Here is a 23966-nt window from a genome sequence, read left to right on the forward strand (position 1 = left end):
GTGCGTACAACCTCTGGTTGTCATCTGACATGATCATATACAGATGATCAGCAACAACTACCCCTAACTACTCCAGTAATGTCGACATGAATTTTTGTTAAAGAAAACACAGAAATCTTACTTTAAAAGGAGGAACATGAAATGAAAAATGAATATGATCAGCCACAACACTATCAACAAACTATAGGACGAGAAAAGACTGAGAGAAAGTGCATACAGCCATGTCCACCACCTTGGTTCTGTCTTCGCCTCCAACACCAAGGTTCAGCTAATAGTGGCTTTATTGTTGTAGTTTATCCTGTTTTTGCATGAAGCTTTGGCTTTTTTTTACGGGAACAATCTGTTTATAAATATTTTTTACAAATTAGTATAACCGGTTATACAATCTTAATTAAAATATGACTGGTTATATTTAATGTAGTTTGTAAGAGTTTAAAAATAAAAAGTTTATAAATATAACCTTTCCTTATTTATATATATATATATATATATATATATATATATATATATTATTTGAGAGAGTTTAGTGGTTTAAACAAATAAAAGATAATGTCTAAAGGACGTTATTTGAATTTTTAAAATTCTTTATGTATTATTAATTTTAGCCGTTAATTTTATTTTTATCTATAACGGTTAGATATAAATAGGGGTTTCAAAACATGTTATGATCTCGGGTCGACTTGCAACAGGACACAAAAATTCATACTGTGTTGACCTACAAAAAAATTCATGTCGTGTCAATATCATTTCAACCCATTTTTTTTAATGAGTAAAGCATTTTTTGAGTCCCTAACAAAAAAATACGATTCCACTTTAATCTCTTACAAAAAAAAAAAATAGTGTTTGAGGTACTTTAGAAATTCAAAGTGAACATATTTAGTTGAAATCGTGGTCCTTCACAAATTCAAAAAAGACTCACATTCGTCCTCGAAAGGACTAAAATGGGTTCACTTTGAATTTCATAGGGACCTAACGACTTTTTTTTTTTGTAAAGGACTAAAATAAGGATCGTATTTTTTGTTTGGGACCCAAAAAAGGCTTTACTCTTTTTTAATTTTGACCCATTTTTTAATTCTATTTGTCATTTACCGTTTTGACCCATAATTTGTGTTTCATTCGTATCATGTGAATCCGCAAAATTTGCGATCGTGTTGTGTCGAAGAAAATTCTTATTGTGTTCGTATTAATATATTCGTGTCGTGTCAAATATATGTTGTGTTGTGTCGACATATATATTTGGACACCCGCTAGATATAAACCGATTAATAAATAGTTCAAGCCTGTTTAATCTAGTTCGAGTAATATTGAACTCATATTAGGAGGGTCTCTTCCAATACTATTTTATCCATTCCAATGATTGAAACTCGAGACCGAGCAAGTTCCTTATCTTCAACCAATGGTTGTTGGTCCGCATGTCATTTTATTACTTGGCGCTATAATTTAAAAGTTTTAATTTGAGCCATGGAGTTATTCATTTTGAGAGCAATGTTACTCTAATATAATTTAGAATTGTATATCTAAGTGTCTATTATTAATGGTATCATCTAAGGTTTCAAAGTTCCATAAAGCATAATTTTGTATGGAAAATTCCACAATTATGTGACTTGAAGTTACCTATTTTCTATTTTCCTCAGATTACTAGGCAAAGTAGCATTGGTTACAGGTGGGGCCTCTGGGATTGGAGAAAGCATTGTTCGCCTGTTCCATATCCATGGTGCTAAAATTTGTATAGCTGATGTTCAAGACAACCTTGGAAAGAAAGTCTGTGAATCCCTCGGTGATGAAGCAAATGTATGTTTTGTCCATTGTGATGTTACATTAGAAGATGATGTTCGCAATGCAGTGGACTTCATTGTTAGTAAATTTGGCACCCTTGACATCATAGTCAACAATGCTGGAATCACTGGATCAGTTTGTTCTGATATCCTCAATGTGGACTCATCAGAATTTGAGAAGGTATTTGATATAAATGTGAAGGGAGTATTCCATGGAATGAAACATGCTGCTAGAATTATGATCCCACATAAGAAGGGTTCCATCATTTCTACTTGCAGTGTTGCAAGTGTCATAGGGGGGTTAGCACCACATGCATATACAGGGTCAAAGAATGCTGTGTGTCACCTTATGCAATCTTAACAGGTTTAGGTTTGCCTGATTTGCCTGAGAACATGAAAACTGTTGAAGCTGTGGCCGGTTATCATGCTTTAATTGGGAGTGTTGCAAACCTGAAAGGTGTAGAATTAACTACTGATGATGTGGCTAATGCTGTGCTCTTCCTAGCAAGTGATGATGCTAGGTATATAAGTGGAGAGAATCTTATGATTGATGGAGGCTTCTCCCGTGTTAATCACTCATTCCAACTTTTCAATCACAATAACTTTTTAGCTAATCTGTGACCTTCCAACGGCTTCACCTCTGCTCCCCCACATAAACTTTCCTAAAAGTGGTTAGGGAAGATTCTAAGCACATCTTCGGGTTGAAAAGTCATTTGTCTCTTTGTTTCTGCGTGAGTTACAAAGTTAAATAATTGTGATGTTGTTGATGTTTATTAAGTGTATAACGGTGTGGTGTTATGAGCAGTCTAATGGATATTCATGGATGTTTACGAGTGTTTATTGGTAATGTAATGTGACTCTTTGTTGGTTGTGTAATGAGTCTTGTCATTGGTATGCTTTAATTTTTATTTTATTTTTGTATTGCCTATAATAATAGGCTTGTGTATTGGAAGAAGAATAAACGAAGCATTCCCTTTTCTAATATATTGTATGTGTTCCAATTATTTAGAATTTTAACTTTTAACAATGGTATCGAGTGCTAGGTTACGAGTCAAACACGCGAGGGAAGAGAGTTGTAAAAAAAATATAGAGTCATGGCTACAAATTCTAATTTTGCATTTGTAGTCATTTCACGTTTAGATGGTCACTATGATCATTGGAGCATGTTGATAGAGAACTTCCTTCAATCTAATGAATATTAGGATGTTATTACGAATGACATTGTTAAACCAGCAGAAGGAGCTTAAGACAACGAGCAGCTCATAGCAAAACTGAATGATCTGAAGGCAAAAAATTATCTCTTACATACCATTGATCGTTCCATCTTGAAATCCATTTTTTTGCAAGTTCTCTTTGCTGGCATGCCAGAATATAAATTTCTGTTGGAACTTTTAACAGAATGAGTTAGCATTTTTATTGACTCTGGACGGATATATAATTCTAGTAGTTCATACCACTTTATCTTGTCCAAGACCATTATTGAATTTAGTTGATTTAATTTTGTCAATTTTTTTTTTTTAAAACTGAATAGCAGTCCTCTAGGATATCATTCCTTGATTGAAGCCTTAGTTGGAGCGTGCGGTAAGATATACTATTATCTGTTCTACTCATCATGAACAACCAATCACTCAGAGTCAAAAATTGCATCACAATGGTCCAGTGTTCAATTTACAGGTTAACTCTTCTTAGAGCCTGTAATCCAAGAAGCATTCTTTCATGAGTTGGCTTTTCTGTTGTTCACTGCATACTCTTTCATGAGTTCAAAATTCTTCTCCGCTGAGACTTCTCTTAAATGAGTTATCTCTTCATTTGTAAACACTGGATGGTACCACTTCCTGTGAGTTTGACTATTAGTCTTTTTTGAGTTAGTTCTTCACTCCAGATATGGCTTTATACTCTTCAGTTTGAAGATATGCAAATATGGCTTTCCACTCATCAGTTTAAGCACCAACACAATATATAAATTATATGTTTATGCTCCAAAAAAATTTCATCATTAAAACAAATAAAATATAACTAGTGAAATCTTCATGCCAATGTTTCCAAACGAAATATCAAATTGAGATAGCTTGTGAAGGAAAATGTATATAATATGTGACTTATCAAGCAAAAATCCTATTATTCATCAAACGGATAATTATAGAACAAAACAAATGTCAAGTGAATGAGTGTTCCGTAATTGTTTCAATTTCCCTGCCCTTTAACAAAGACAACCTAGTTTGCTACTTCATTAAAACTTAATACATTGCTAAAGGTTACACTAACAGTTCATCAATTAACCATCAAAATAATCGGTTGCAATGTAGTCGACTACACAATGCAACTAAACTATCCACAAGACTTTTTATTTTATTTTTTACTTTTTGAATTCATTTTCTAACACCTAAGTTATGTCATGTTTGATTGTTTATATTCCCAGGCTGCAAAGTTGAAGCCAAATGATCATTTATTTGAAAAATTTGAATACAACAACAAATCACAAAAGCTGGAAAACTTTGCCTTAATCCACAACTGTATCAAGTTCTATTTCGCAGGTACACAAAAACAAAAAAAATTGGAAGGGGGGATTTTACACATTTAAGTGAGTGAAGCAGAATTAGCACATTGGATTAGAGATTGCAGCATCATCAGCAGAAGCCAACACCAGCTGGGATCGAAGTATTCTTGCTTCTAGTTTAGCTTTCTTGCGTTCACGCCTCATCCTGAAGTATGCTGCCTTCCTTGCTCTATAGCTGTTGGGGTTCTTAGGCGGAATTTCTTGTGGATAAACACTAATCTGTAATAATAGAACTTGCATAGCTCGTTAATTTGTACTCTCTAGGATTATAGACCACATATATCAAGCTGTAAAAAACTTTATCTAACCTTTTTCCTGTCAGGTCCATGTTTCTCAAATCTTACAACTCCATCAATCAAGGAGAAGATGGTATAGTCTTTGCCAAGCCCCACATTCTTTCCTGGGTGATACTTCAAGTTTTGCAAAGAGAAGTACTTACAACTTAGAAAATAGTATTATAGCACTAAGGATTCTACAGTATGTACGAAAAACCAGGGTCAATTTGAATGGAATTTATTATTAGAAAGGCAAAGATTGACTGTAGACTAGACAGCAACTTTGCCAACTTCATTACTTTTCTCAACACTCAATAGCATTATTACCCTCAACATACAATTCAAATAAAGAAGTTCTTCCGGTCTGTAAAGTGTGTTATAAAAGTTAAGGAATAACCCTATCATATGAGCAACCATCAAAAGAATCTGTTACAACATCGTTGATTACACAAGCAATTAAACTAATCAGTTATAGTAAAATTGTTCCTTCGTGACCGACTGAAAAGTAACTAGTTCAAATCCGTGAAACAGCTTTTTTGCAACTATTGCATAATAGGATTGTACTCATCCCACTCTCACTGGTTGAGGTTTAATGAGAAATGGTTTTTTATTCATTTTCTAACCAATAGATTGGACACCATACATTTTCTAGCCTAAATTATGTCATGTTTTCACAACTGCAAAGTTTAAGCCAAATGATAGGACGGTTATATTTACTACTGAAAATTTTTACAACTCTTACTACTAAACTAATCAGAGTTGATTTCTATCAATCTAATGGTTATAATTTATTGGATACATTTATTAATTAATTATTAATTCTCAATAAATTATAATTAGTTTAGTAGTAAGAGTTGTAAATTTTTTCATAAATAACTGTAACATCTCCCTCATTTTATTTGACAGATTTTAATGAAACAACATACAAATCAACAAATCACAAAAGTTGGAAAACTTAGCCTTAATCCTCAACTATATCAAGTTCCATTTCATATCATAAGTTTTGCACATCAAAGAACAATCCATATAGCAACCCATCATAATTAATTGACATACCACTATCTAACACTATTTATTCACCACTTAACGTTGTTGCCACGTGACCTGAACATCACATGTTCGAATCAAGTAATTAACCTCTTACAAATACATGGTAACAAACAATAGAAAAGGATTCCAAAAATGCAAAATCGAAGAGGTAGTTAGGAAGCAACCTTGGTTCCACGTTGACGAACGATGATGGAACCTGGCTTGCAGCGCTGTTCACCGTAAATCTTGATTCCGAGTCGCTTGCCCTCGGAATCGCGGCCGTTCTTGGTGCTTCCGGCACCCTTCTTGTGTGCGTTCTGAATGGTAAGAGGGGACCTCCGAGGGAGTGACACGAACGAGGTGGGACCCACGCGGAGAAGCGGGGAAGCACCACCACCAGTGAAGAAGGAAGAGGAAGATGAAGAAGATAAGGAAAGTCCTTTAAACGCTGTTGATATGTTGAAACTCATACACGCTGCTGCTGCTGCAGCCATGGCGAGTAGCGTTTATGGGAGACGAAGGCCACAGGTTCAAAGGGATGGTTCAATATAAGGTGGATAAGGGTGAAGAGAAAATTTTGTAATGTCCATGGGTAAAACGAAGTCGTTTTGCAGAAAATTACTTAAAACTATTTATTGTGTTTTTTTTTTTTTTTTTTAATAATATAGCAAATGTTTAATGTTTCTATCTAAGGAATAACATCTGTCATTTTAAAGAATAGATATTTTTCCCATCTATTAAACATATATAAAAATATGTTGGCTTATATTTTTTTTTCTTATATAGGCCTTATATATTTTTATGTATATGTAAAAGATATTTTTTTTAATACATGAAAAGAAATCAAGAAACAAGACAAGAGAAAAGAGAAGAAAAAATAAATATATAAAAAACAAAAAAAAAACACACTAAATAAAAGAAGCAAAAGATATCCCTGTCCGCATTTGGGATGAACACCGCGAGCAATGTCCGCCTGGAGAAGACGCTTCAAAGAATGAGAGGATTGGTAAAATATGACTCATCTTACATTGAAGAATTATTGAGGGAGAGAGTAGCAAGAAAATCAATAGAAGAGTTGGCATGGCGATAAGTATGAACTATTACAATTTGTAGTTTCGATACATGAGTGCTTGTATTACAATTAGAAGATAAATTTATTTCCTACGATATGAGAAATATTAAACTTATATGATAAAAGTTAGTATTTTCATGTTAGTCTCGTCTCGTGTGAAGGAAAATGTTTTTAATTTTTTAATAATTATATAATTTTTATTTATTAATTTGCTGAATTAAATTTTTTAATTTAAAAAGTAACTTAACACTTATAAAAGATTAATGAATTTTTAATAGGGAAAATTGCTGTAAAAATATTTCATATTATACAATTAAGCCTTATATTATCGATCTTATATTATCAAATCTTATCTTATATATTATTTATATGAATTAATTTTTCTCATGCTGATATAGAGCATTCCTGAAATGTATGCACTCTTAAAGGTAAATCCCCATTCCTTAAGAGTCAGGCACCACCTGAGCATGATGCATTTTGAAACTCTTGTCAATCAAATGTTCATGCATTTGTATATGTTTCTTCAAGTCACTGTAGACTGTTGAAGCTTTAGAAAAGGAGTTTCCTTTTTTGACATAGACGTTAGTTGTTATCGTTACAATTTTTCTCTCTCTTATGATAGAGGATACAACCTTAGTCTTTTGTACCTCAGGAAATTCATGGTTTACTCAGACAAGGTGTTGCTGTTGACAATATATCTTCTCACCTTTCACCATGGGCATCTGCTTTATTTGAATTTATGCCACCCTTTATTAGGAAACAGGTAAACTCTTATTTATCGTGTTGAAAATTGGCCTTGTGTCAATTTGGTTCTAAAGAGTATAACAAAAATTCTAACTAATATCTTCAATGCTGCAGCTGCTCCTTTACCCTGGATCAGATGACTCAGCACAGTTATCTCAGGTAATAATCACTGGATGTTTTTCTGTTCATATGAATTGCTAGAATTTCAGTTCCTTCATGTCTTTATTCTCCTTTCTTTTTAATGACTCGCAGATTGAGACTGAGAAACTACTAGCATACCTTGTGGAAGCATAGATAAGCAAGCATCAGGTATTGTCACTGGGTCTATGTTATGTTCTAGATGGCGCCATAATGGCCCAACGACCTAAGCCCAAACCCTTTATCCTTATCCACGTCAGAACTACCAACCTTTCAGCTTTTCTGCCCCCAAGGCGACTGCCTCCCTAGGTGAGACACCAAAATGCCTCACCTTGGGATCGATTCCAACTCCCTGGGAGACCGCCCAGATACCATATGTGGTAACTACCCCATCGTCATACGCTGACATCGCCAGGCATAGGGGCTACATCACTACTATCATAACAGTGTCAGCCACCCCTAATTGATCCCAAGGAAGGTTGACCCCCTCCTCACCAACCCGCACAGGTTCAACATCTCCTTCCCCTATAAATATCCCTCTCCTCACACAAGGAAGGGCATCTTATGTATCGTTATTCTGCCTATTATTCTTGAGTCACATACATACACACTCCCTATCCCCATTATAATCTGTTATCATTCATACTTGGAATAGTACCTACTAGCTTGGTCTTTACCTATGCTAGAGGTATAACCCATATAGTGACTCCATCCCTAAAAGGAACATAGTAGGCTTATAGATTCCAACGGTATATGTTCCATTCTGTCTTCTATATACCCTTCACTGGATTGGCAACCATTTTCTTTGCACTTCAACAGATTATTATGCATGGATTTATTTATGTATTTGTTTGTTTGTTTGTGGCTATTTCCCTCCTTCGCTTGATAGTCCAGAAAGCATTGTGGACCTGGCCTTAAATTATCCACTTATGCCTGGATGTTTAAAAATATTGTTGTTACTTTGACAGAAAGAAGGCACATACAAGGGAAAGAAATTCAGTGCCATTTGCCATTTTTTCGATTATCAAGCTCGTGGATCTCTGCCATCAAAATTTGACTGTGATTATGGATATGTATGTTGATTCAGTTTTCTTTGATTAGCCCTTTTAATAAGCATCATCTTTAAGTGTTTCCTCTTGTTAATAACTTTTTGATATTATTGCAGGTTCTTGGACACATCTGCTATCATATACTAGCTGCCGGTTTAAATGGATACATGGCAACTGCAACTAACCTGAAGAATCCTGTAAACAAGTGGCGATGTGGGGCTTCTCCAATTGCAGTATGTCTTTGTTTTTTTTCATGTTTTTTGCTTGAATCCCCTATTTAATGGTTATTCATGATGGTTTTGTATTATATATCAATGCTTTTCATGGTAGAGAATGTTCAGCTTTTTGTCTGTTTGTGATGAACTTCCGGCTATGATGACAGTGAAGCGCTGGTCTCCAAATCCAGGATCCACATCAATTGGAAAACCTACTATTCATCCAGCTACTGTTGACTTGAGAGGAAAAGCATATGAGTAAGACTTTTTGTCATGTTGTATGATGTATTTGTATATGCCTGCACATGGATTATAAAATATAACTAGGGAATTTCATTTGTACTCCTCTTGGTCAGTTATGTGTATATGTACTTACTCCTTTCCTCTCACTATTTATATATGTTGGAAATTTAGAGAAAATAAAAAGAATAAATGAAGAAATTGTTGTATTGGAATTGCTAAAAAGAAAAATTACAATAACAAATCTCACGCTCACTGTCTTTTTTCCTTTCTAAGTGCTACGGCACTTTGGGCACTGTGCTTTTCTTTCTTTCCTTTTTTTTTCACTAATACTACTAATACCTCTTAAACACAACTATATATAAAGGCTGCTTCTACCGACTAGTGTTACAAATATTATTTTTAATTTAACCGACTCAACCGACGTTTGCAACTTTGGTTCCTACTTTCTTATCCATTTGATTAACAGCTAATACACACTTAAACAGTATTCTAGATTGGCGGTGGACAATTGTTTGGACAATTGCTGAGTTCTCCATTCTTCTAGTATGACGGTTAAACAAAGATGATGTAACACAGTTTAAATTCGATCTCTAACACTCCCCCTCAAATTTGACTTTGCATGCCAATCATATTTTCGAGTTTGTTGAACACATCTGTCTTCAATGGCTTCGTAAAAATATCTGCCAATTGTTCTTCAGTTCTGCAGTAGACTAATTCCACAACTTTGTTTTTAACTTGCTCCCGAATAAAATGATATTTCGTGTCAATATGCTTGCTTCGGCTGTGGGAGACTGGATTCTTTTCAAGTGATATAGCAGACTTGTTATCTACGTATATAGTAATTGGACCTTCTTGCTCATAATGAAATTCATTCAAAATATTCTCTAACCAAATCGCTTGACACGTGCACGCTGCTGCGGCTATGTATTCAGCTTCGCATGATGATAGAGCAACTGTCTGTTGTTTCTTTGATGACCATGAAAATATTGCTGAGCCAATATGAAAAGCATATCCTGAAGTGCTTTTTCGATCATCTACATCTTCACTATAATCACTATCTGCATAGCCAATTAACCTTGAATCTTGGGAATGTGTATAGAATAATCCATGATTGAAGGTTCCTTTGATATATCTTAAAATTCTCTTTGCTGCACTGAAATGATCCTGCTTTGGATGCTCCATATACCTGCTTATTAGACCAACTGCAAACATGATATCTGGTCGAGTGAAAGTCAAATACCTCAAGCTTCCGACCAGGCTTTTGAATAGTGTTGGGTTTACTGGTTCTCTATCTGAGTCAGCTTTCAACTTCGTTCCTGCTTCTATTGGTGTTGAAATAGGCTTGCAATCTTTCATTCTGAATCTACTCAGTATTTCTTCTGCATACTTCTTTTATAACATATAAATTCCTTCTTCCGTTTGTTTTACTTCAACTCCAAGAAAATAAGACATTTCTCCAATATCTGTCATTTCAAGTTCTTTAGTCATAGCTTTCTTAAATTCAACAAACATACATGGATTATTCCCTGTGAAGATTATATCATCCACATACAGACACACGATCATCATATCCCCATCTTCATTCTTCTTCGTGTACAAAGCATGTTAATACGGACTCTTCACAAATCCATTCTTATGAAAGTATTCATCTATCCTTGTGTTCCATGCTCTTGGAGCTTGCTTCAATCCATATAGCGCCTTTTTTAGCCGATAAACTTTATCTTCTTATCCTTTTTTAACATAACCTGGTGGTTGCTCAATATAGACTTCTTCTTGTAGGTAACCATTGAGGAAGGCTGATTTCACATCCATCTGGTATATCTTTCATTGCTTTTGTGCTACAACTGCTGTAAGAAGCCTGATAGTGTCAATCCTTGCAACTGGTGCGAACACCTTATCATAATCTATTCCATATTTCTGCTTGTAGCCTTTAGCTACCAATCTTGCCTTGTATTTCTCCACTTTTCCTTCTTGATTAGTCTTTGTCTTGTACACCCAGTTTACTCCGATGGGCTTATGTTTCTTAGGCGTAGTTGTAAGCTCCCACGTGTCATTTCTTTTGATTGCAGCAATTTCATCATTCATGGCTTTCTTCCACTTTTCATCTTCTACAGCTTCCTCATATCTCACTGGATCACATTCAGCTATTAAACAAAATAATGAGTAATCAAGGGTAGTTTGTATCGGATCTGTAGCGTCATAGATATCACTTAAGCTTCTCATCTTTGCTGCTGCTCCCCCTGAATTGTTGCTACTGCTACTGCTTCCTAAGGTTGAGGGTGTAGATGCAGGAGTTGTTGGATTAGGACTTGGTGGAGGTGTCTGATCATTGCCTGCTTCAACTATTTGCTCTGTTGAGTTATCATCAACTTTAAAGAATAAGCCTTCTACTCTTTTTTCTTCATCATTCCATTTCCAGTAATCTGTTCGTCAAACTCCACATCTCTTGAGATGATTACCTTTTCTGTCAGGGGATTGTATAGTCTGTAAGCTTTACTCCTATGCTCGTAGCCAGTAAAGATACAATTTTCTCCTTTATCATCTAACTTCTTTCTCTTCTGATCTAGAATATGGGCATATGCAATGCAACCAAAAATTCTTAGATAGCTTACCTCTGGCTTTCTACCACTCCATGCTTCATTTGATGTTTTGAACTTGACACTCTTTGTTGGACATCGATTCAATAGATAGGCAGCACATTGGACAGCTTCAGCCCAGAGTGTTCTTGGCAGATGCTTTTCTTTGAGCATGCTCCTTGTCATATCAAGAATTGTATGATTCTTTCTTTCTTCTATACCATTCTGTTGTGGTGTGTAGGCTGCTGTCAATTGATGAATTATTCCATGTTGCCTATAAAATTCTTCAAATAATTTGGAAGTGTATTCACCCGCTCTATCTGTTCTGAGTATCTTCAGATACTGACCACTTTGCTTTTCTGTCATTACTTTGAATTCTTTGAATTTTTCAAGAGCTTCTGATTTTTCTTTAAGAATATATACCCAAGCTTTTCTACTAAAATCATCAATAAAAGTAATATAATACCTATTTCCTCCAAGAGATGGAATATCAAATGGACCAGCTATATCAGAGTGAACTAGCTGCAGTGGTCTTTTTGCTCTCCATGATTTGCCAACTTCAAAGCTTTGTCTATGTTGCTTTCCTCTCATGCATCCTTCACACAACTAATCAGGTTGATTTATCATTGGTAATCCATTTACCATCTTTGCTTTTGATAGCAGCTTCAGGCCAGTGAATCCAAGATGACCACGAACTATCTTCCATGATAGTCTTTATGCACTTTATTGCACTTGTCTGGATGTTTAGTTTGAATAGACGATTTCTTGTCATATCAACTTTTGCAATCAATTCTCCTTTTTGATTTCTCATAATGAGAGAATTATTCTTCAAATGAATATCATATCCTTTTTCTAAAAGCTGACCGAGACTGAGGAGATTACTTTTCAAAGATGGTATATAATAAACATCTAAAATGTATTTTCTATCTCCATTCTTTGTGAATATCATAATCTTACCTTTGCCTTTAACTGGGATCTTTGATAGATCGCCAAACGTAACTTCTCCTTGGACTTCCTCATTCAGTTCTGTGAATAACTCCTTTTTGCCACACATGTGATTACTAGCTCCAGTATCAAGGTACCAAACATCTTTCCCACTATTTTTCTCGCCTTTGTAAGTGAACAACATGGTTGGTTCATCATCTTTCTCTTCAGTTGTTGTATAATGACTTCTCTCCGCAACTTTAGCAGCATCTCTACACCAATAGTGGAGATGACCATATCTGTTGCAATTATAACACTGCAAGTGAGATTTATCACCTCTTTGTTGAAATCTTCCTCCTCCTTGGGTCACGAAACCACGACCTCGACCACGATTATTATATGCTCCTTGATCACGTCCATATGCTACAACATCCGTATGAAATCTTCTATTTGTTTGACTATATCCACCGCGTATGCCACGACCACCTCGAGTGTTGAATCCTCCTCTATATCCACCATGATTTCCTCTGCCACGTCCATAGCTACTGCTACTGGCTTGATTAACATCAAGAGATAACTTGCTTTGCAAAGCTTGCTCCAATTTGCTAGAACCTTCATTAAGATTCATTCTTTGCTCGTGAGCTTGAAGAGAACCCAGAAGCTCGTCAATAGATATAACTGACAAGTCTTTGGCTTCATCAATGGCAGTGACTATATAATCAAACTTTCTTGTTAGTGACCGTAGGATTTTCTCCATTACTCTGACATAATCTAAAGTCTCTCCATTTCTTTTCATCTCTTTGGCCACCTTTTGCACTCGTGAGGAATAATCTGTAACTGGCTCTGCATTCTGCATTTTTAAGTTTTCAAACTCAGCTCTAAGTGATTGGAGTCGTACCTTTTTAGCTTTGTCAACTCCTTGGAAAGACTTTTGTAAAATCTCCCATGCTTCCTTGGATGATTTTGCATATGATATTTTCTCAAAGGTTGATTCATCAACACCTTGAAAAATTAAGAAAAGAGCCTTTTTGTCCTTCTTTCGTAAATCTTTAAGCATCTTTCTCTGAGCATCTGATAAAACTTGTTCCATGTATCCATCCTCAACAAGGTCCCATATATCTTGGGAACCTAGCAACGTCTTCATCTGAATGCTCCAATTCCCATAATTACTCTTTGACAACTTTGGAATATGTGATTGCATCATCTCCGTCATCTTTGATCGAACGTGGCTCTGATACCACTTGTTGGAAATTTAGAGAAAATAAAAAGAATAGATGAAGAAACTGTTGTATTGGAATTGCTAAAAAAAAAATTACATGAACAAATCTCACGCTCACTGTCTTTTTTCCTTTCTAAGTGCTACGACACTTTGGGTACTGTGCTTTTCTTTCTTTCCTTTTTTTTCACTAATACTACTAATACCTCTTAAACACAACTATATATAAAGGCTACTTCTACCGACTAGTGTTACATATATTATTTTTAATTTAACCGACTCAACCGACGTTTGCAACTTTGGTTCCTACTTTCTTATCCATTTGATTAACAACTAATACACACTTCAACATTATTCTAGATTGGCGGTGGACAATTGTTTGGACAATTGCTGAGTTCTCCATTCTTCTAGTATGACGGTTAAACAAAGATGATGTAGCAAAGTTTAAATTCGATCTCTAACAATATACACATTTTGTTTTTTTACCTCAACTTGCTTGGTCTCATTTATTGGTTGTAAATTCAGGCCATGCTCTAATTCATGATCTTGTTTGCAGCATGTTGAGACTAAATGCAACAAGCTTTCTTATGGACGATATTTATAGAAATCCAGGTCCACTTCAGTTTGATGGTCCTGGTGCAGATGCCAAGCCTATAACTCTTTCTGTTGAAGACCAGGACTACATGGGTCGCATTAAGAAACTTCAGGAGTACCTTGAATAGGTCTTGAAACTCTTTGATATTTTAACAGAACAAGAGCCTTTAAAACACATAATTTTCTTATTTAATGTTTCACATTGAAAACAAATTCAAATTTTATGGTATACCAAAGATATTCTTAATAATATGGAAGTATGTTTGGTCACTTTCTGGCATTGAGTCTCTTTTACAAGACCTAAAAACCATTGACTGTTCATATCCTCATTAATCATTATTTGTGCTGGATGAGGAGTAGTTTTACATTGATGATCTTTACTTCTTTTTTGGCATGATGGAATCACGTTGTCCACATTTTTTATTGTGTCTAAAGTTGTTAGCAGGCATAATATTGTTTAATTTTTTTTTTTCCAAATCTTCAATCAAAGTTGTGCTTCTCATGGAACTTCTCATTGTTGCTTCAGGTTCGAGACATTGTGAAGCCAGGATGCCCTCAGGATGTTTTGAAAGCAGCTCTTAGTGTCATGGGGTCTGTTACAGAAGTTCTAGCTGCCATGTCATCATCTTCTAGCAACAACCTGTCATCCCTTTAAGAGTTTCACATGAAAGTTGTATTCTTTTTGACATTTTCTGGCGTAACATTTTTATTTCTTTATTTTTATAGCCATGGATGTAGTTGATGATTGGAAATAAGTGTAAGATCTGACATGGTGGATGCCAACATGAGATTACTGTATTCAAAGTTTTGACTCTGTGTTCCTATAACTGGGTGATTTTTTGTGGTTCCATGTTGCATTGTTTAATAATTTAGCTTGGTCCGTGAGGTTATTTCTGTTCTTATGAGGATTGCTCTTTTCGGATACTCTAAATTTATTTTGCAAGCTATAGTAACTGACTTGGTCTTTTATAAATATCCAGGAACAATGCCTTGGTCTTTTAATCAATACATATACTTTTTAGGATAAAAGTTTCTATCATTGTATATAACTTGTAGAGGTTGTCTCGGGCATTATAAACTCTACATTATTTTCAAAATTATAAAATACACTAATTTCAAGAGTTATTAATCATAATAATATTGATATATTTGCAAATGGTTCCTGTTCACGTGTGCCCTCGGACTCATGGTTTTGTTTCTTGAGACACCCTACAAAAGGCCTCACACTAGAAGAGGTATCCACACCCTTATAAGGCATGCTTCGTTCCCCTCTCCAACCGATGTGGGACATTACATCCTCCCCCACTGGAAATACAGCGTCCCTGCTGTACACATCGGTCCAGGGCCAGGCTCTGATACATGCAATTTGAACAACAAAATTCAATTTTAGTGTAATTTAAAGAGTACTTTAACTTCAAAATTTATCAATTCAAAAATTAAACTCAATAATAAAAATATTTCGGTAATACTTACCAATCAGAAAACAATTTTTATGATAAATATGCAACTTGTTATTGTTCATGTTTTAAATTGTTTGATTCCTTAAATAGGGTACTTTTTTTCTTTTTAATATTTTCCGATCAATAAAAGGAAAAAAAAAATAGAAGTTAAGTTGATTAATTACAAATAATAGAAGTTTAGTAACTTAATCAATTTATTATTTAAATTAAGCAATGTGCGGACAAGGATTAATTCGATGCAAGGCCTTGCCTTCCCAAATTTCTAACAGCTCCAAAAAGTTGATGCATGGTACAATAATGGGTAGCACTGTTCTTGAAGTACCAAATAGCAAATCTTGTTTTGTTCATTTTGTTTACAAAAAGGTGTTGGGATCTGAAAATTCTAATCTATGGCCTGACAACACTACAGCGCGTGGAAGCTCGTAATTTCTTGATGGATATTGACAATTACCAACATTGATTTAATGATAGTAAAACGCAAAACACCATAACTAGTCAAAATCTTCAAAATTTACTCTTCAAATTTGATTGTTTTAGAGGATCCTGTATGTTGTGACTTCAGATGATAAATCAGTTTTCTCACGAAGAGTTTTACTTTTACCATCAGTTGAAACTTGAGATATCAATCGAATGATTACAAGATAAAGCTTTGCAAAAATTTCCGGCAAATGAACTTATTAGAACCAAGCATTTGCATCACACTTAATTTGAGAACTGCTCATGGTTGTCACCCAATGCTAAGTTGTTTGTGTTGTTGAGCTAAAATTGGAATCAAGAAAATTTTATTGTAAAGTTTCCGTAGTATTAGAAAATTAGATAAAATATTATACGAAAATACTAGTCTCATGTTATAAGAGACTGATATCCTATATCATAAACATAAAGCATGCGAGACCCACTCATTTATAATAAACAAATAAATAAATAAATAAGTGAACCCTACATTTTTTGTGTCTATGACATGAAATACTAATCTCCTATTATATTTTTATGCTAAAACATGTTCGTTTCTTCATTATTCTATTATATTTTTATGGGGGCAATGTGAAATGTTTCTCAAAATATATGCCATTTTAAAATATCAAGATAATTGAGAAGGAAAAAAGTTTGCAATGAAATGTTAAAATCCAAGAATCTCACGGGATATCAATTAATCTTGAAATATCAGAAGTCTAGTGAGCTAGCAAAGAAGCTTGGTGATCAAATGAAGACCAAGGAAACAAATTTGAGCAACATTTTTGTAAAGTTGCAAAGGTAGAAATCAGAAGCAATGAAGAAGACTACAAAGGCTCCTGGTATACTTCAAATGTTGTAAAATGGCAAATACTTGGTGGAGTTCCTTCAAATATAAGGACAAGTGCTACTGTGTGTTGTGAGAAAGGAGTGAATACTGGTGATGAAGGGGATATGAGATTGTTGTATCTATGAATTTATTCTAATACAAGAGTATCATGCTATGGTTGCTTCTATAAATTCCAAGCTTTATGATGTTTTCTGAAAAAGTGATTAATAGACACTGTCCCGAATTAGCTAATTAAAACCTCCAATTTGTTAGGCGCAGAGCAATTCAATATATATTTTTAAGGTTCTTACGATATTGAAAAAAGTGAATCATCTAAAAATTGAATCAATCAGTATATACTGCTGATGTATATCAGCTCATACAACAGCAGCTATTGTCGGGAAAAAAATAACTTCTACCTAAATTCTACCAAGCTTTTACGGTTACAACAGAAAGCATAAATGTAACTGCAACAGTTACATGCATATATGACAAATAGAGGAGAAATTCATGTGAGAAAAGAACTGGAAACAAAAAATCCGAATACATAGTTACCCACCTCAAGAAGGTTTGCAATACCTCAAAAAGCACAAGAAAACAGAGGAAGACTCTCACACATCCTTATAACAGAAAATTTTAAATGATTTTTCATCTAATTTTGTCTACCTTTGTTTCTTCTGTTTGAAACTACAACCCATCCATCACCTGAAACCTTTGTCAGAGGCCCATTAACTGGCTTCTTCACCGAATTCAACTTTGATTCAGATTTAGGAATGTCCAGATCCATGTTTGAAGAATTATCAACCCCAATAATGTTCTCATCATCATCATCATCTTCATCTTCATCTTCAACGTCTTCATCATCATTTACAATCTAGCACATCATAAATGTCTAACGTTATGATAGGAACCGACTGATATATCTTGAAATGACAAGGAACAAAATAACAATCTATTGATATTGATAAGGAAATTCGGTTACAGACACCAATTTCAGCATGAAACAAGGAAATTACAATAAAACGGAAATATCTGCAAAGAAAGATAAATGGCAGAGCAATTCGAGGAGCTCTGTAATCCTCCCAATTTCTAATCCAAACTCAGCCTACTGTTACCAAGCTCACACCCCTATTTATCAACCAAAGCTAACAGCATGCTTTTCACCCATTCTACCCATTTAGCCATCACCACTAAGTTTGTTATCCACGTCAGCCATTCTGTTATGCATCTGCACGGCTAACGAATTGAGAGCTGACTCAGCAGCAGTGGTCACGTCAGCAGGAGGGAAAATCCCTCTAAATCGTTTCCTGGTATATGTCTTCAGGGGCCTATCACGTTACTCCTTTCCAATTCAAGGGAAGTGGTTGATCATCTAATTGTCACTTAGGACATATGTAAACAAGGGAAAATGTGCATCATCAACCAAACATGCCCAGTAATATTATATAACGGAGTGACAATACCATAATCTAGTCCCAATTCCTGGTATATGTTTTCTATCTGCATCTTGATAAATCCTGAAGCTTTAAAAAAATAGTTGAAAAATATGTCGATTTAACAAAAACAGAAAACAGGTTAATAGAGCAACAAAAGAAAACCCATCTCAGAGAGACATAAACATGTTAACAGAACCAAACCTCTACCATGATTTGCTCTTACAATCAAACAACTAATCCTATTTAGTTTGACACTTGGATGGTCTAAGAACATTCCAATCTAGCTTATCTCCCATCGGTTTATTGAAATTCTTGGGCGATGATTGTCTATTACCTTGGTCATTCTTGGGTAATTTGTTAGGATATTGTGCTTCACAGTTTAATTCCACCTGTTTCCTTTTAACATTGCCATTAACCTCAGAATTTTTTTTTGTCCAAGTTAGAACATTCTGGACCTTGTACCGAAGAGCTATTTTCTGTAAAACAAACATTTCCACTTTGATTTCTAGAAATAGTAGTTTCAGGAGCTGGCTGACCAAGTCTTGCTTCTTCCTCATTTAGTTTATCAACAGAAGGATTAAATCCTTGAAATGACATTCGACCTTTAAGTGCACCTGGGTGGGGATCACCTTCCATTATAACCACACATTTTCTAGTAATGTTGGAATTTATAGGAAAATTTCTATCAGGTTTGACATCATCTTCTTTCTTGGTTCTTTCTTCCCTCGGAGCTGCCCTTTGCATAAACTTCAAGTTCTTCAACGTGCTGGAAAGCTCTCGCCTTGCCATTATAATTACCAAGTTGAAAATTTTAACTCTCTTTGAATTATCCCCTCTGCGTGGGCAGGAACAAGATTCTCCTTATTCTGCAAAATTCTCCACGAGGAGGAACAATATCCTAACAATTTTAAATCTCTCATTGTGCAGCATGTTCCAGCTCCACTACAAGTTGCTGACACCTTCACTAAACCCCTCTCTGCTTCCAGATTTGCAGAACTGAGAGACAAGCTCAAGGTTTTGGATCATGCAATGCTGACAAAACCCCCTTGAGCTTGAAGGGGGAATATTAGAGTAGGTTAGTTTGTATTCTACAGAATCAGTTACAGTGTATGTAACTGACTTATAACTAACTAAGCTTTCTGTTAGATTTCTAACTCAGTGAGTTAATCTTGTATAGTTAATTAACTCTCTTGAGTTAGTTTAGTTTAATAGATCTATAAATAGATTAATTCTTCAAATTAGAATGTAATTTTTCAGATTTATGAAACTCAGATTTCTTTAGACTCTCAAGCTCTCTTTCTTTCACCTTCTTCGTTTATGGTATCAGAGCTCCATTCTCGGGGCCCTGATCCAAATTCTCATCTCTTCCATGGCTTCCGCTACACAAAACACTTGTATGCAAGCTCAACAAAGCTCTCTATGGGTTAAAACAAGCTCCTAGAGCCTGGTTTGAAAAGTTTGGGGCAGCTCTTCATCATCTTGGCTTTATCTCTAGCAAATGTGACCCTTCTCTCTTCATTCTTAGATCAAATGGCAGCTGTATTTTTATTCTAGTTTATGTGGATGACATCATCATCACAGGAAATAATTCTGACTTGATCCAGCGTCTGATTGATCAATTGCACAACAAGTTTGCCTTAAAACAACTTGGAAATCTGGACTATAATTACCTGCGTTACATGAGGATGAGCAGCTTGCTTAAGATTGGCTTCCCTGAGAATCTCGATAGACCTAAAATTACCTTGTAAGCATTCTTGATGCATAACCATTAGATTTTCAGCTACCTACATAAATCATGAACTTGGATATTTCAATTAAGAAAAAAGTGAGCGTCGCTAAAACATACATATATCATTAACAAGTAACTATCATCAGCCACGAAAATTAATAAAATCCATATGGGAACATAATTTAAGTTTAAATTCATGAATAATTAATATGGACAACAGAACAGAATTCTTTCAACATAATAATAAAAATAAATAAATAAAAAATACCTCTTCAATGCTGCCATCTTCAACCTCTACGTTGAGAGAAAGCATTCCTTCATCGAGTATGCTTTCTAAGTCATCGATATAAAGTGGCTCTGAGCTCCGACAATAAATAAATTCAGATATGAATAAATAAATAAAAAATATAAATAAAAGTACGAATTAATTTATATCGATACCTTTGGATTGAGTGAACCAGGAAAGTAGATCGGCGGAGAGTTGGTCGGCTTTGAGGCGTGACTCGCGGCCGCCCCATTCGTTCTCAACGGCGGTTCGAAGTGCCGACCACCGATACAGGACCAACCCAATCCCTTCACTGAAAAGTCTCACTGAGTCTCCTTGTAACCGTGCTGTGTCTGCCATTTGATTTTGTTCAGTGTTTCTTTCGCAGCATTTAGGTGTATTCTAGGGCACCGCCGCACCAGCATCCAAAACGGTTTGAATTAGTTCGGTTCAAGGAACGGAACTCTTTTATTTACTCAAACTGGTTCGGTTTGGTTTGACACCTGTTCGGTTTGGAAAGAACTAATTATATTTCTGAACTGGTTTCTCAGAACTGGTTTTTTGAAATCACGAAACATAAACCATAGAAAATGAAGGTCATGGCGGTTTACTTGAACGGCTAAACCTGTATACATATTGAGCTCCATTCCAGAGTCTTCAATCTCTCCGCTTGGAGCGAGTTCGACTCGGTCGAGTTGGAGAATACGGAGCAGAGACTGGGTTTGAACCACACATATGGAGGTTTCTTCATGAAAATCAAGACGTTGCTGTTGAGTTGCATCGATGAGTCACCGACGAGTTTCCGAGTCTACCTACTTTATGGATTGGGTTTTCGACCTTGTTCTATTGACAGGGAGTGATAATGAATATTAATGAATTTAATTTTAAGAGTAAATATCATTTTTGGTCCCTAACAAAAAATATGGTCTCCATTTTAGTTCTTTATAAAAATAAATTAGTCAGTTAGTCCCTAACAAATTCAAAGTGGACCCATTTAGTTGAAATCGTGGTCCCTGACAAATTCAAAAAAGACCAATATTAGTCCCTCAAAAGGATTAAAATGGGTCCACTTTGAATTTATTAAGGACTAACTGACTAATTTATTTTTATAAGGAACTAAAGTAGGGACCGTGTTTTTTTGTTAAGGACCAAAAATATATTTATTCTAATTTTAATGTATTCTCTGTAAAAAAAACAAATTATATTATTTTAATAATATCAAATAAGTTTTAGATTTTATACTAAATAAAGAATGCTCAGATTTTCGACCTGGGTTTTTTTTTCGTTTTACCTTATTATTATTATTATTTTATGCTTCAGCAATTCAAACATGTTCATTTATATTGGTCCTATCCTATCTACACATCTTTTGTATATGTGTGGTTTTTTATTTTGGAATATTTCTGACAATGTAATATTCATTCTGTGTGGGAAAAAGATTACCAAAAAAAATATATATATATATTCATTCTGTGTACTTTTTTTTTTTTTTTCTTTTTTTTGGAAAAAAAATCAATTGGGATAGGCTTATAATTTACATGAAATTTATTTATTTATTTATTTTGTTGATGGAGGATTGTATAACTGAAAAGAGGGTTCACCTTAAACTATATGTCTTTCAAGACTAAATTGAAAGGAAAAAAAAAAATGGGGGCAAGGAAGAGAAGAAGATTTGTGATTTTGTATTAATTGAATGTAAATAATTCACTTTAATTTGTTTGGCTATATCTATTTAATCTCATTGTTTCTTCAAAGTTTGAATTTATCGAACTTGATCAAACATTATCTAGTAATGCTAATGTGGGTGAGTTTGGCGAAGTATACTTCGCAGTTAATTTATCGAACGTAATTGATGAACTTTTAATGCAACTTTCGTGCTAGTCTATGCTTTGACAATTAAATTACCCTTCTGTTAGAAAACGCAGGGAAAAGTAAAGGATTGCGCTATAATCTTGTTTATATTTCTCTTTAGAACAACTAAGTCACATATTTAAATGAACCTGACCTCGTTCTTTACTACATTCTCATTCTCTTGGTATTTGATTTTGAAGCAGTTATTCATTTAGGAAGCTGCTGAACTCACAAGTTTCTTGAGCTTGATGGGTACAGAAGAATCCAATACGTTTAAAAGAGTGTACAAATTTATGGTGCCTCAAGATGTTAGTCACTATTTTATGGCGATCTTCACTTATTTTTTCTCTGACTGCAATCTGCTTATAGCTGATATTCTCTAGTTTATTTCAATTTTGTCTTTTTCTTTTCTAACAGGTAACTATAAACAAACCTTTGGCACCACACCGGACTACTTCTATGCAGGTGGTATAAAAGGTTTTCTGGTTAGAACCAATCTGTGTTGGTACCTTGGTCATGTATACTTGTGTTTCTCATAATACAGAAAAAAAAAACTTACTCTATACTTCTTTTCTAAATAGGCAGATTACAATCCTGGGTCTACTTCAACCCCTTTTTAAATCCACATGCAGCTGGTTCTTACTTGTGTCACTACATGTGGCCAAATCAGGTAGTGATATACATATCATTGTATCTTATCGCAGGTTGCTTTTGTTGACTATGATAAAGGGACAAGTCACGTACTTCATTTTCACATTCTTTGTTGTTTGGTCTAGGCAAACGGCACAGTACTTTATGCAATGCATGACCCCAGGGGGCTCTCCAATAAACCTACCATAGCTGGGGTAATCCTAAATCTTTCCATAGATTTAATCATAGTACTTTCTTTAATTTATTTTTTCTACCATAATTTCTATGCAATGCAAGTTTCCAGTTGGTTTAGATTTAATGGAATGTTAATATTCTTTTTGGGATGGGGTTAGTAATTACTAATGGATTCAATCTACATTTCTTCCTGATAGAGCAACTTCCATGATGAATGAATGTGTGAGTTTGTATATTCATGAATAGAAATGATACAACTGCTTTTGCATTTTGTTCAGGTGAGAAAAACCTGGTTTAGATGAATAGATGTACTAGAAACTTGCAAGTTTTATAACTAAGGAATCAAAAGAAAATGGAAACAGATTTTCAATACCAGAAAACGACAGAGATGAAGTTTCATGGAGGTACATTTTGTTCTTCTCTTGAACATCTTGATCACATTTTTCTAAACCTAATAAAAAAATTATTCATGCATAGTAGTGCTGCAAGTGGAAGTAAGGGATCACCAGATTATGGCCATGGGTATAACAATGTATGTTGGTGTGAATTTATATTTTAAGGCATTATGATGTACAAGTTATTCTCTATAGTTCAGGATGTTAGAAATTATGCTTAGAATCTTAGGCTAGAAAGTCTAATGATATCCTTTCTGTTGCAGGATTTTCCTTCAATTAAGCAGCAGCGGCGGCATAATATGATGCTTGGAAATGG

The 23966-nt window shown here is 34.8% G+C and overlaps 3 protein-coding genes, 1 long non-coding RNA gene and 2 pseudogenes across 5 annotated transcripts; 3 read left to right on the forward strand and 3 right to left on the reverse strand.

Moving 5' to 3' along the window:
• Positions 1–221: 221 nt before the first annotated feature.
• LOC133293185 (xanthoxin dehydrogenase-like) lies at positions 222–2396 on the forward strand (annotated as a pseudogene).
• Positions 2397–4199: 1803 nt separating this feature from the next.
• LOC133293180 (large ribosomal subunit protein bL27c) lies at positions 4200–6186 on the reverse strand. Its single transcript, XM_061491718.1, has 3 exons — positions 5822–6186; positions 4641–4742; positions 4200–4551 (listed from the first exon to the last, which is right to left on the reverse strand). Exons 1-3 carry the CDS (start codon positions 6128–6130, stop codon positions 4372–4374), a joined length of 591 nt encoding a protein of 196 aa, XP_061347702.1. The 5' UTR covers positions 6131–6186; the 3' UTR covers positions 4200–4371.
• LOC133293186 (pyrophosphate--fructose 6-phosphate 1-phosphotransferase subunit alpha-like) lies at positions 6129–8998 on the forward strand. Its single transcript, XM_061491721.1, has 7 exons — positions 6129–6164; positions 7107–7136; positions 7361–7471; positions 7567–7611; positions 8559–8663; positions 8756–8872; positions 8981–8998. Exons 1-7 carry the CDS (start codon positions 6129–6131, stop codon positions 8996–8998), a joined length of 462 nt encoding a protein of 153 aa, XP_061347705.1.
• An 11-nt stretch (positions 8999–9009) lies between these two features.
• On the forward strand, positions 9010–15098 carry LOC133293181 (uncharacterized). Its single transcript, XR_009749025.1, has 3 exons — positions 9010–9112; positions 14370–14535; positions 14934–15098. It is a non-coding gene; the product is annotated as an uncharacterized LOC133293181 (long non-coding RNA).
• A 2411-nt stretch (positions 15099–17509) lies between these two features.
• On the reverse strand, positions 17510–21380 carry LOC133293187 (uncharacterized). 2 transcript variants are annotated; one of them, XM_061491724.1, is made up of 5 exons: positions 21205–21380; positions 20756–21082; positions 20583–20671; positions 20256–20369; positions 17510–18023 (listed from the first exon to the last, which is right to left on the reverse strand). In XM_061491724.1, exons 2-5 carry the CDS (start codon positions 20937–20939, stop codon positions 17802–17804), a joined length of 609 nt encoding a protein of 202 aa, XP_061347708.1. In that variant the 5' UTR covers positions 20940–21082; positions 21205–21380; the 3' UTR covers positions 17510–17801. The 2 variants fall into 2 exon arrangements, with proteins under 2 accessions (XP_061347708.1, XP_061347707.1); XM_061491723.1 differs by having other exon boundaries at positions 21191–21380.
• Positions 18807–19642, reverse strand: LOC133293188 (uncharacterized; annotated as a pseudogene).
• Positions 21381–23966: the final 2586 nt, after the last annotated feature.

This window comes from Gastrolobium bilobum, unplaced genomic scaffold (genome assembly GCF_033153095.1).
Source record: "Gastrolobium bilobum isolate Gb01-03AN ecotype WA unplaced genomic scaffold, APGP_CSIRO_Gbil_v1 utg16380, whole genome shotgun sequence".
Classification (NCBI taxonomy): domain Eukaryota; kingdom Viridiplantae; phylum Streptophyta; class Magnoliopsida; order Fabales; family Fabaceae; genus Gastrolobium; species Gastrolobium bilobum.

Bases quoted from the DNA above. Each gene is read 5' to 3' on its own strand.
- LOC133293187 (XM_061491724.1), bottom strand. From the start codon at position 20,939: ATGGCAGACACAGCACGGTTACAAGGAGACTCAGTGAGACTTTTCAGT. The intron at 20,672-20,755 runs GTATCGATATAA...GTCGGAGCTCAG, and splicing joins CTGGTTCACTCAATCCAAAG to AGCCACTTTATATCGATGAC. The intron at 18,024-20,255 runs GTAATTATAGTC...ATGATGTGCTAG, and splicing joins CTCATCCTCATGTAACGCAG to ATTGTAAATGATGATGAAGA.
- LOC133293186 (XM_061491721.1), top strand. From the start codon at position 6,129: ATGGCGAGTAGCGTTTATGGGAGACGAAGGCCACAG. The intron at 7,137-7,360 runs GTAAATCCCCAT...TTTGTACCTCAG, and splicing joins AAATGTATGCACTCTTAAAG to GAAATTCATGGTTTACTCAG. The intron at 8,664-8,755 runs GTATGTTGATTC...ATATTATTGCAG, and splicing joins TTGACTGTGATTATGGATAT to GTTCTTGGACACATCTGCTA.
- LOC133293180 (XM_061491718.1), bottom strand. From the start codon at position 6,130: ATGGCTGCAGCAGCAGCAGCGTGTATGAGTTTCAACATATCAACAGCG. The intron at 4,743-5,821 runs GTTGCTTCCTAA...CAAAACTTGAAG, and splicing joins TTCGTCAACGTGGAACCAAG to TATCACCCAGGAAAGAATGT. The intron at 4,552-4,640 runs GTTAGATAAAGT...CTATTATTACAG, and splicing joins ATGGACCTGACAGGAAAAAG to ATTAGTGTTTATCCACAAGA.